This window comes from Salmo salar, chromosome ssa28 (assembly GCF_905237065.1).
Source record: "Salmo salar chromosome ssa28, Ssal_v3.1, whole genome shotgun sequence".
In the NCBI taxonomy this organism is placed as follows: domain Eukaryota; kingdom Metazoa; phylum Chordata; class Actinopteri; order Salmoniformes; family Salmonidae; genus Salmo; species Salmo salar.
Genome location: NC_059469.1, coordinates 39,254,916 through 39,267,317, shown reverse-complemented (window position 1 = coordinate 39,267,317; position 12,402 = coordinate 39,254,916). Strand labels below are relative to the sequence as shown.

At 42.3% G+C, this 12,402-nt stretch overlaps 1 protein-coding gene across 2 annotated transcripts in view; it reads left to right on the top strand.

Moving 5' to 3' along the window:
• Nucleotides 1-4,783: 4,783 nt before the first annotated feature.
• LOC106589992 (peptidyl-prolyl cis-trans isomerase A) overlaps nt 4,784-12,402 on the top strand; it is an 8,965-nt gene continuing 1,346 nt past the window's right edge. Inside the window, exons 1-6 of one of the 2 annotated variants that reach the window (XM_014180469.2) lie at nt 4,784-5,087; nt 8,483-8,513; nt 8,815-8,964; nt 10,603-10,691; nt 10,819-10,915; nt 11,393-11,468. In XM_014180469.2, coding sequence (XP_014035944.1) covers nt 4,926-5,087; nt 8,483-8,513; nt 8,815-8,964; nt 10,603-10,691; nt 10,819-10,915; nt 11,393-11,468 — 605 coding nt within the window. In that variant the 5' untranslated portion in view covers nt 4,784-4,925. The remainder of the gene's footprint in view (nt 5,088-8,482; nt 8,514-8,814; nt 8,965-10,602; nt 10,692-10,818; nt 10,916-11,392; nt 11,469-12,402) is intronic. The other variant, XM_014180470.2, reaches the window with a different exon arrangement.

Sequence of the window (12,402 nt, the reverse complement as noted above, 5' to 3'; positions counted from 1 at the left end):
AGTAGACCTCAACCCAATTAAGATGGTTTGGGATGAGTTGGACCGCAGAGTGAAGGAAAAACAGCCAACAAGTGCTCAGCATATGTGGGAAGTCCTTCAAGACTGTTGGAAAAGCATTCCAGGTGTAGCTGGTTGAGAGAATGCCAAAAGTGTGCAAAGCTGTCATCAAGGCAAAGGGTGGCTTCTTTGAAGAATCAAAAATATATTTTGATTTGTTTAACTTCTTACATCTAGACGTTCCGCTAGCGGAACACCGCTCCAATATCCAATGATAGGGCGTGGCGCGAAATACAAACTCCTCGAAAATCCTATTTTACACCATTTTAAAGACAAGACTCTCCTTTATCTAACCACACTGTCCGATTTCAAAAAGGCTTTACAACGAAAGCAAAACATTAGATTATGTCAGGAGAGTACCCAGCCAGAAATAATCAGACACCCATTTTTCAAGCTAGCATATAATGTCACAAAAACCAAATCCACAGCTAAATGCAGCACTAACCTTTGATGATCTTCATCAGATGACAACCCTAGGACATTATGTTATACAATACATGCATGTTTTGTACAATCAAGTTCATATTTATATCAAAAAACAGCTTTTTACATTAGCATGTGACGTTCAGAACTAGCATTCCCACCAAACACTTCCGGTGAATTTACTAAATTACTCATGATAAACGTTCACAAAAAACATAACAATTATTTTAAGAATTATAGATACAGAACTCCTTTATGCAATCGCGGTGTCCGATTTTAAAATAGCTTTTCGGTGAAAGCACATTTTGCAATATTCTGAGTAGATAGCCCGGCCATCACAGGCTAGCTATTTTGACACCCACCAAGTTTGGTACTCACCAAACTCAGATTTACTATAAGAAAAATTGGATTACCTTTGCTGTTCTTCGTCAGAATGCACTCCCAGGACTTCTACTTCAACAACAAATGTTGGTTTGGTTCCATATAATCCATAGTTATATCCAAATAGCAGTGTTTTGTTCGTGTGTTCAAGACACTATCCGAAGGTTAACGAAGGGTGACGCGCCGGCGCATATCGTGACAAAAAAATTCTAAATATTCCATTACCGTACTTCGAAGCGTGTCAAACGCTGTTTAATATCGAGCCTATGTGTACTAGTCTATCTGAGGTGCTACAGATAAACAATATGAAGAAAATACCAGGGGGATGCTAGAGGGGAAAGGGTCAAAACTCAAACAGATTGTAGCAATCTATAGTTTGTACAAGTTTATATATCATGCTCAAATAGAGAGAAAGAAATGGAAATGGTACAATCTAAGGTGATTCATTCATAGAAAAACATTGGCCTATTGTCTCTGTTTGTACATTGTATGTACAATCAGCTCATATTCTAATAACTGGTCAGAACAATAAAGGAACTAATTGTGATTTTTAGTCTTGCAGAATTATTGTATGTAGTTAGATGACGTGACAAGCTAATATCTATATAATAACTATATACCATATAACTGAATTATCAGAAGGACCCGTTATGTTAATTAGATTTTTTTTAAACACAGTAATGTATTGTACATTATTTGTAAAAAAATATATACACTAACCACATTTCCATCCACATTTTTTATGCAAAGTAAACTTGGAGTCACATGATGATGTGGTGAGTCGAGTACGACTCGATAAACCATCAAGTTTATTAGCAGATAGTGGGTGATATCGAGTCGTTTCCATCTTACCGTCCAAACGCTAAGCCATTAAATGTATTTAAGGACAAAATCGATGTCTTTGCAGCCTGAATGGAGAATGTTCTAGATACTAACTGGTCCGCGAGGGATATGAGTGTATTGCTGGCTGCATACAATGAGTTTGGACGGTAAGATGTGTTGGAATCGGGCTAAACTTTGAACATTGAGATATTAAAATGAATGATAACAAATGAAAGAGACTGGGGTGTTATGTTAGAAGTTAATGGTTCTGGAGGAGAGGAGAGCGATGTAGCAGTAGTTTATGTGTCGGGGGGCTAGGGTCAGTCTGTTACATCTGGAGTATTTCTCTTGTCTTATCCGGTGTCCTGTGTGAATTTAAATATGCTCTCTCTAATTCTCTCTTTCTGTCTTTCTCTCGGAGGACCTGAGCCCTAGGACCATGCCTCAGGACTACCTGGCATGATGACTCCTTGCTGTCCCCAGTCCACCTGGCCGTGCTGCTGTTCCAGTTTCAACTGTTCTGCCTGCGGCTATTGAACCCTGACCTGTTCACCGGACGTGCTTGTTGCACCCTCGACAACTACTATGATTATTATTATTTGACCATGCTGGTCATTTATGAACATTTTAACATCTTGACCATGTTCTGTTATAATATCCACCCGGCACAGCCAGAAGAGGACTGGCCACCCCTCATAGCCTGGTTCCTCTCTAGGTTTCTTCCTAGGTTTTTGGCCTTTCTAGGGAGTTTTTCCTAGGGAGTTTTTCCTAGCCACCGTGCTTCTTTCACATGCATTGCTTGCTGTTTGGGGTTTTAGGCTGGGTTTCTGTACAGCACTTTGAGATATCAGCTGATGTACGAAGGGCTATATAAATAAATTTGATTTGATACAGGAGAGACAGATGGACATCTGTGGATTAGATGAAAGAGGGGGAGAGGACAGATTCTCTTAAGGGAGTAATAAATGTTTGGAATCCTGTTACCCTCTTTATTAGCTTCCTGTAGAGCCATAAAATGTAAGGATTGGAGAGAAAGGGGGAGTGTCTTAAGTGGGATGTATATAAACTGTGACGTCTGAAATGTTTTGCTGTCTGATTTCAGCTGAACAGAACCTTCGAGAATAATTAAACTTGGTTAAAGCTTCTCTTAGTGTCCGTGGGTTATTTACTCTGAAAAATAACAACCTATCAGATTAATATCGCCATCTGCCGGCCTTGATTTTCCGATAAATACTGAGTCTTATTCTGGTGACATGATGATCCATGCTTTACTGCTGTTTGACCAAATGGTAAGGGTAGGCAACAACACATCTGCCACACTGACCCTCAACACGGGGGTGCGAGCTGAGTCCACTCCTGTACCCTCCTGTGTGGCCTCTCTTATTTATTTTGTGGTACTTTTTACCCCTTTTGTCTCCACTATTTTGTCTCCACTATTTAAAAAAATAAAACACAAGCCACAACACGATTTGAGAGAAATAAGCTTTTTGTGTTTATGGAACATTTCAGGGATCTTTTATTTCAGCTCATGAAACATGGGACCAACCCTTTACATGTTGCATTTCTATTTCTGTTCAGTGTAGTTCCAAACCACATGGACCTCTTTACTGCATATATCTATGCATATAAACACGTCTTGGGGTCTAACGCCTTGATCACACCAACAGGGTTAAACGCAAAATAGTACAGAGCATCATCTGGATGTGTGTAACAAAAGTTGAATATTCGCCTTATGAAATGTTATTGGTCCATACACATGGTTAGCAGATGTTATTGGTCACATGGTTAGCAGATGTTATTGGTCACATGGTTAGCAGATGTTTTTGGTCACATGGTTAGCAGATGTTATTGGTCACATGGTTAGCAGATGTTTTTGGTCACATGGTTAGCAGATGTTATTGGTCACATGGTTAGCAGATGTTATTGGTCACATGGTTAGCAGATGTTATTGGTCACATGGTTAGCAGATGTTATTGGTCACATGGTTAGCAGATGTTATTGGTCACATGGTTAGCAGATGTTATTGGTCCACATGGTTAGCAGATGTTATTGGTCACATGGTTAGCAGATGTTATTGGTCACACTGGTTAGCAGATGTTATTGGTCACATGGTTAGCAGATGTTATTGGTCATACACATGGTTAGCAGATGTTATTGGTCACATGGTTAGCAGATGTTATTGGTCACATGGTTAGCAGATGTTATTGGTCACATGGTTAGCAGATGTTATTGGTCACATGGTTAGCAGATGTTATTGGTCACATGGTTAGCAGATGTTATTGGTCACATGGTTAGCAGATGTTATTGGTCACATGGTTAGCAGATGCTATTGGTCCATACATGGTTAGCAGATGTTATTGGTCACATGGTTAGCAGATGTTATTGGTACACATGGTTAGCAGATGTTATTGGTCACACATGGTTAGCAGATGTTATTGGTCACATGGTTAGCAGATGCTATTGGTCCATACACCTGGTTAGCAGATGTTATTGGTCACATGGTTAGCAGATGTTATTGGTCACATACACATGGTTAGCAGATGTTATTGGTCACATGGTTAGCAGATGTTATTGGTCACATGGTTAGCAGATGTTATTGGTCCATACACATGGTTAGCAGATGTTATTGGTCCATACACCTGGTTAGCAGATGTTATTGCGAGTGTAGCGAAACGCTTGAGCATCCAGTTCCATCGATGTCTAGAGCCAAACTGCGCATGTGCAAGCAGTCAAATCAAAAGGCACTCCATCAATATAAAGTTGTTTTCTGACGAAAATGAAAGAAAAAAAAAACGTGTCAGTTTGTCACTTTCACGAGTTTGGAGTAATAACATGTTCTCAACTACTGAAGACGTTTGCTCCAATCTATGTTGTGCCTTTAAGATTTCGAGAAAATGAACAAGTAAAGGAAAAGTGCTTCTACACCTGCATTGCTTGCTGTTTGGGGTTTTAGGCTGGGTTTCTGTACAGCACTTTGTGATATCAGCTGATGTAAGAAGGGCTATATAAATACATTTGATTTGATGATAAAATTTGACATCTCTCATTGACATCTCAAATCCCGGCCTGGTGTTCCCGGAAATCTCGCGATGTTACGCCTCCGGGATTAGAAACGGTTGATATTCTTCCGAGATTTTGAGGAAGAACTTCCTCCTTGCCGTCACATGTAACCCACCTAACGTGGTATTAACACGCCATCTCAAATCCATATATTTTTATATGTTTACTACCCAGCCTTAAAAATGTTACTTGCAGCTTTACCGAGTAGGGTCAAGCTCATTTCAGGACGTTCGTTGGCGTTTACCGCCGCTCGGATGTATTCCGCTGGTCCTACCGTCGCCAACCCGGTCGTCTACTTTGACATTGCCGCTGACAACCAGCCCGTCGGAAGAGTAACATTCGAGGTGAGTTCCGTTGTTTTGATCCGATGGTTTACGTAACTCGGCTATTAAAAATGTTCCTTTTGTTTTGGCCTTTTTGAGACAACTAGTAGACGTCTGATAATAAATCAGATGCAACTTGGAAAAACCAACGTGAAAATCGCTAAATTACAGCACCATTTATTAGCATGTCAACCCTGTAGAACTGGGTTCTACTGTACAAACTAGCTAACTACTAGTCTGATTTTTTAATCCGCTATTATTTGGTGTATATGCAGTCTGAAACGGATGCCTGCAAAATGGTGTAAATATTCCTCATGTCCACCAAAGACGCATCAAAGTCTTTCCTTTCCGGCGGAAGTCATTAAATGGAGCAGTCTGTAACTCCACGTTGAGGATGCCGCATGTGTTCAACTCGTGAGTTGCTTTACTGTGTGGTAGTACAGACTATAACTAGATAGCATTTAACTAGGGGAATGACAAGGGAAGCGCTTAACTAGGGAAATGACGAGGGAAGCGTTTAACTAGGGGAATGACGAGGGAAGCGTTTAACTAGGGGAATGACGAGGGAAGCGTTTAACTAGGGGAATGACGAGGGAAGCGTTTAACTAGGGGAATGACGAGGGAAGCGTTTAACTAGGGGAATGACGAGGGAAGCGTTTAACTAGGGGAATGACGAGGGAAGCGTTTAACTAGGGGAATGACGAGGGAAGCGTTTAACTAGGGGAATGACGAGGGAAGCGTTTAACTAGGGGAATGACGAGGGAAGCGTTTAACTAGGGGAATGACGAGGGAAGCGTTTAACTAGGGGAATGACGAGGGAAGCGTTTAACTAGGGGAATGACGAGGGAAGCGTTTAACTAGGGGAATGACGAGGGAAGCGTTTAACTAGGGGAATGACGAGGGAAGCGTTTAACTATGGGAATGACGAGGGAAGCAAAACAAACCGTATCTGGTGGACATCGGAATTTAAACGGCGGAACGTTTTAACAAAATTAAATTTAAAACTTACTCAACCTGATTGTCTGCTGCGATTTGTCCTTCAGTTGCTCGAAATTTGAAACAAAATAAAGTATTGTTTACCGGACTTTTTAGTAGGTTTATGGTTCACTTGGGCAACATGAAGTTAGTTTTATATTGGATATGTATAGCTATTGAACCAAGCGTGATGCTGGGCACCGCCTTATGGGACTCCCAGTCACGGCCGGATGTGATGCAGCCTGGACATGACAATAAACGATCAATACCTTTTTGTTTGAATTCAAAAATAAATCTTCAATTATTGTACATATATATATATATATATATATATATATATATATATATATATATATATATATCAGTGCCTTAGGAAAGTATTCAGACCCCTTGACTTTTTCCACATTTTGATGTTATAGCCTTATTCTAAAATTGAGGAATTTTTATTTATTTAATCAATCTACGGGGTTTGTCATTTTAGCAACTTTTATTAAAACTAAAAGACAGAAATACCTAATTTACATAAGTATTCAGACCCTTTGCTATGAGACTCGAAATTGTGTTCAGGTGCATCCTGTTTCCATTGATCATCCTTGAGATGTTTCTACAACTTGATTGGAGTCCACCTGTGGTAAATTCAATTAACTGGACATGATTTGGAAAGGCACACACCTGTCTATATAAGGTCCCACATTTGACAGTGTACGTCAGAGCAAAAACCAAGCCATGAGGTCGAAGGAATTGTCCGCAGAGCGCCGAGACAAGATTATTTCGAGGCACAGATCTGGGGGAAGGGTACCAAAACATTTAGGCAGCATTGAAGGCCGCCCGGCCAAACTGAGCAAACTGGGGACAAGGACCTTGGTCAGGGAGGTGACCAAGAACCTGATGGTCACTCTGACAGAGCTCCAGAGTTCCTCTGTGGAGATGGGAGAACCTTCCAGAAGAACAACCATCTCTGCAGCACTCCACCAACCAGGCCTTTATGGTAGAGTGGCCAGACGGAAACCACTCCTCAGTAAAAGACACTACAGCCTGCTTGGAGTTTGCCAAAAGACTCTCAGATCATCAGAAACACGATTCTCTGGTCTGATGAAACCAATATGTTTGTGTCGCACTGCTTTGCTTCATCTTGGCCAGGTCGCAGTTGTAAATGAGAACTTGTTCTCAACTAGCCTACCTGGTAAAATAAAAATTTAAAATAAAGATTGAACTCTTTGGCCTGAATGCCAAGATTCACATCTAGAGGAAACCTGGCACCATCCCTACGGTGAAGCACGGTGGTGGCAGCATCATGCTGTGGGGATGTTTTTCAGTGGCAGGGACTGGGAGACTAGTCAGGATCGAGGGAAAGATGAACGGAGCAAAGTATAGATAGATCCTTGATGAAAACCTGCTCCAGAGCGCTCAGGACCTCAGACTAGGGCGAAGGTTCACCTTCCAACAGTACAAGACCCTAAGCAGAGACCTGAAAATAGCTGTGCAGCAACGCTCCCCATCCAACCTGACAGAGCTTGAGAGGATCTGCAGAGAAGAATGGGAGAAACTCCCCAAATACAGGTGTACCAAGCATGTTGCATCATACCCAAGAAGACTCGAGGCTCTAATCGCTGCCAAAGCTGCTTCAACAAAGTACTGAGTAAAGGGTCTGAATACTTATGTAAATGTAATATTTCTGTTACATTTTTTTTATAAATTAGCAAACATTTCTAAAACAATTTTTGCTTTGCCATTATGGGGTATTGTGTGTGTGTGTGTAGATTTGCCCTCCTGAGTGGCGCAGCGGTCTAAGGTACTCGGTGCAAGAGGCGACACTACATTCCCTGGTTCGAATCGGGGCTGAATCCCATCCGGCCGTGATTGTAAATAAGAATTTGTTCTTAACTGACTTGCCTAGTTAAATAAAATAATTGAGGAGGGGGGGGGGGGGGAACAATTTTTAATACATTTTAGAATAAGGCTGTAACGTAACAATGTGGAAAAAGTCAAGGGGTCTGAATACTTTCCGAATTATATATTATTATTATTATTATTTATTCTAAATATTTTCCGAAGGCACTGATTTAGTTTTTCATCCTTTCCTGATTCAGTCATTGTCATGGCGTGTTGGCTATTCTGTTAGCTATTGACGAGAGAACTGTGTATCCAACCATGGACCTACCGGCTCTCTACAAAGTTTAGTAAACAATACTTTCCTGTGGCTATTTTGCCTAAAATTTCAAGCAGCAGAAGGACAACTGGTAGTTTGTTTTCTTTTTTGGAAATATAAAAGTATTCAACATTCTGGCTTGTAAAGAACATTTACGTGATTTTTTTTTTTTGCGGGGCATTAGTTTCAGGCTTTATATACGAATGAATTGTGTATTACAGCCTGATTTTAATCAGATTAGCTGCATTGCAACTGACTGTTTCATAACGTGTGCTATTTTTAAATTTTGCAGCTGAATGCAGATGTTGTGCCCAAAACAGCAGGTAGGAGAAAGAACAATAACTATTCATGATTCAATATAGTGTTTTTTTTTTTTTTAAATCAAATCAAACTTTATTGGTCGCGTACATGGTTACACCGTTTATCGCAGGTGCAGTGAAATGCTTATTAGGTGGTGGGCTACTAGGCCGTCTTTCTTTACTTTCAGAGATGATCTCTGTCAGGAGGAGCTGTTTTTTACATATTGTGTATATTTATTTCTGAACACATTTCCATTTGTTGCCAATGTCAATTTTATTTATATATTTATTTATTATTATTGATAAATACTTTTATGTTCTCTAGCTGGAAAACAGTGGCGCAGCGGTCTAAGGCACTGCATTTCAGTGCAAGAGGTGTCACTACAGTCCCTGGTTCGAAACCAGGTTGTATCACAACCGGGCCATGATTGGGAGTCCCATATGGCGGCGCACAATTGGACCAGCGTCGACCGGGGTAGGCAGTAGCGTTGTGTTGTGTGACACAACTGCACATTTTTAGTGGCCTTTTGTCCCCAAATAAATGGAAATATCACATTTTACATAAGTATTCAGACCCTTTACTCAGTACTTTGTTGAAGCACCTTTGGCAGCGATTACAGCATCGAATCTTCTTGGGTATGACGCTACGGGCTTGGAACACCTGTATTTGGGGAGTTTCTCCCATTTTATTTTCTGCAGATCCTCTCAAGCTCTGTCAGGTTGGATGGGGAGCGTCGCTGCACAGCTATTATCAGGTCTCTCCAGAGATGTTCGATCAGGTTCAAGTCCGGACTCTGGCTGGGGCCATTCAAGGACATTCAGAGACTTGTCCTGAAGCCACTCCTACGTTGTCTTGGCTGTGTGCTTAGGGTCATTGTCCTGTTGGAAGGTGAACCTTCACCCCAGTCTGAGGTCCTGAGCACTCTAGAGCAGGTTTTCATCAAGGATCTCTCTGTACTTTTCTCCGTTCATCTTTGCGTCGATCCTGACTAGTCTCCCAGTCCCTGCAGCTGAAAACATCCTCACAGCAAGATGCTGCCACCACCATGCTTCACCGTAGGGATGGTGCCAGGTTTCCTCCTTGATATTCAGGCCAAAGAGTTTCAATCTTGGTTTCATCAGACCAGAGAATCTTGTTTCTGATGATCTGAGAGACTTGAGGTGCCTTTTGGCAAACTCCAAGCGGGCTGTTATGTGCCTTTTACTGAGGAGTGGCTTCTGTCTGGCCACTCTACCATAAAGGCCTGATTTGGTGGTGCTGCAGGAGAAATCTTCCAGAAGGACAACCATCTCCACAGAGGAACTCTGGAGCTCTGTCAGAGTGACCATCGGGTTCTTGGTCACCTCCCTGACCAAGGCCCTTCTCCCCCGATTGCTCAGTTTGGCCGGGCGGCCAGCTCTATGAAGAGTCTTGGTGGTTCCAAACTTCTTCCATTTAAGATTGATGTTCTTGGGGACCTTCAATGCTGCAGACATGAACTCCAACCTCTAGCGCACCTGATTCTAATAATTAGCTTGTCGATAAGCCGAATCAGGTTAGTTACAACTGGGGTTACAGTGAAAACCTACAGGATGGGTATCTCTCCAGGAACAGGGTTGTAGTGAAAACCTACAGGATGGTATCTCTCCAGGAACAGGGTTGGAGTTAAAACCTACAGGATGGGTATCTCTCCAGGAACAGGGTTGGAGTTAAAACCTACAGGATGGGTATCTCTCCAGGAACAGGGTTGGAGTTTAAACCTACAGGACGGTATCTCTCCAGGAACAGGGTTGGAGTTAAAACCTACAGGAGGGTATCTCTCCAGGAACAGGGTTGGAGTTAAAACCTACAGGAGGGTAGCTCTCCAGGAACAGGGTTGGAGTTAAAACCTAGAGGAGGGTATATCTCCAGGAACAGGGTTGGAGTTAAAACCTACAGGAGGGTATATCTCCAGGAACAGGGTTGGAGTTAAAACCTAGAGGAGGGTATCTCTACAGGAACAGGGTTGGAGTTAAAACCTACAGGAGGGGTATCTCTCCAGGAACAGGGTTGGAGTTAAAAGCTACAGGAGGGGTATCTCTCCAGGGACAGGGATGGAGAGCCCTGGTGTAAACCGTTAATTCTTCCTCTCAGAGAACTTCAGAGCACTGTGCACAGGAGAACATGGTTTTGGCTACAAGGGATCCATCTTCCACAGGATCATCCCTCAGTTCATGTGCCAGGTAGGTCAAGTTATGTTTTAGTTTGAGAACCCCTAATGATCATCTATACCTTTGTGGTAACTCATGGTATCTTTTCCCCACACACACTCTGACCCCCTTCTAAGTGTGTGTCTATTCGACTCAATAGGGGGGAGACTTCACTAATCACAATGGAACCGGTGGGAAATCTATCTATGGACCCAAATTCAAAGACGAGAACTTCCAACTGAAGCACACAGGACCTGGTAAGTGATTCACCCTTTTCTGTTTAGTCTGGGTTGAAGTTCACCTGATCTAGCCTGAGTGTCGGTCTGTTTTGTGCTATTACGCCAACTCCCAATCACTCATTATCATGTGAAAGAAATGGCTTGCCGATGACTGACTGCAATGGAACTGACAAGTGCACCAACAGATCTGGGAACATTCTAGATTGTAAATGTTCTTCCAGAGTACTGCAGCCTACCCTTTTTTTTGGGCTATTTTTAATGAGTCCCCTTCGTACCACTAGATGGCAGCGTTGCACTGCGGATGTTTCAATGAGAGCCTTACTGCATAACCAACTTAATGTGGTTGAGAACGATTTACCTCTTTCGGTTAACACTGCCATAAAGAATCAATTGACCAAATCTAACTTTTTCAGATCGCTAACTTGATATCAAGGATGTTGTCATACGAACTCAAACTCGGTGTGTGTGTGTGTGTGTGTGTTTTTCTCCATTTAGGCATTCTGTCAATGGCCAACGCTGGGCCCAACACCAACGGCTCTCAGTTCTTCATCTGCACCGACAAGACAGAATGGTACAGACAGGGAACATGACAGACAGACAGACAGGGAACATGACAGACAGACAGAGACAGACAGGGAACATGACAGACAGACAGACAGGGAACATGACAGACAGACAGACAGGGAACATGACAGACACAGGGAACATGACAGACAGACAGAGACAGACAGGGAACATGACAGACAGACAGACAGACAGACAGACAGGGAACATGACAGACAGACAGAGACAGACAGGGAACATGACAGACAGACAGAGAGGGAACATGACAGACAGACAGACAGGGAACATGACAGACAGACAGACAGACAGGGAACATGACAGACAGACAGACAGACAGGGAACATGACAGACAGACAGACAGGGAACATGACAGACAGACAGACAGACAGACAGACAGACAGACAGACAGACAGACAGACAGACAGACAGACAGGGAACATGACAGACACAGACAGACAGACAGACAGGGAACATGACAGACAGACACAGACAGAGAACATGACAGACAGACACAGACAGGGAACATGACAGACAGACACAGACAGGGAACATGACAGACAGGGAACATGACAGACAGACACAGACTGTCAGCTACAGACAGACCAGGGTCTGCTCTGTTGATAAGGCGTCTTGAGTAGGACTGCAGATATACAGTGCTTTCGGAAAGTATTCAGACCACTTGACTTTTTCCACATTTTGTTACCTTTACAGCCTTATTCTAAAATATATATATATTTTTTTGAATATCCTCAGCAATCTACACACAATACCCCCATAATGACAAAGCATAAACAGCTTTTTAGAAATTTTAGCAAATAATAAACAAATAGCTTATTTACATAAGTATTCAGACCCTTTGCTACGAGACTTTACATTGAACTCAGTTGCATCATTGATCATCCTTGATCTTTCTACAACGTGATCGGAGTCCACCTGTGGTC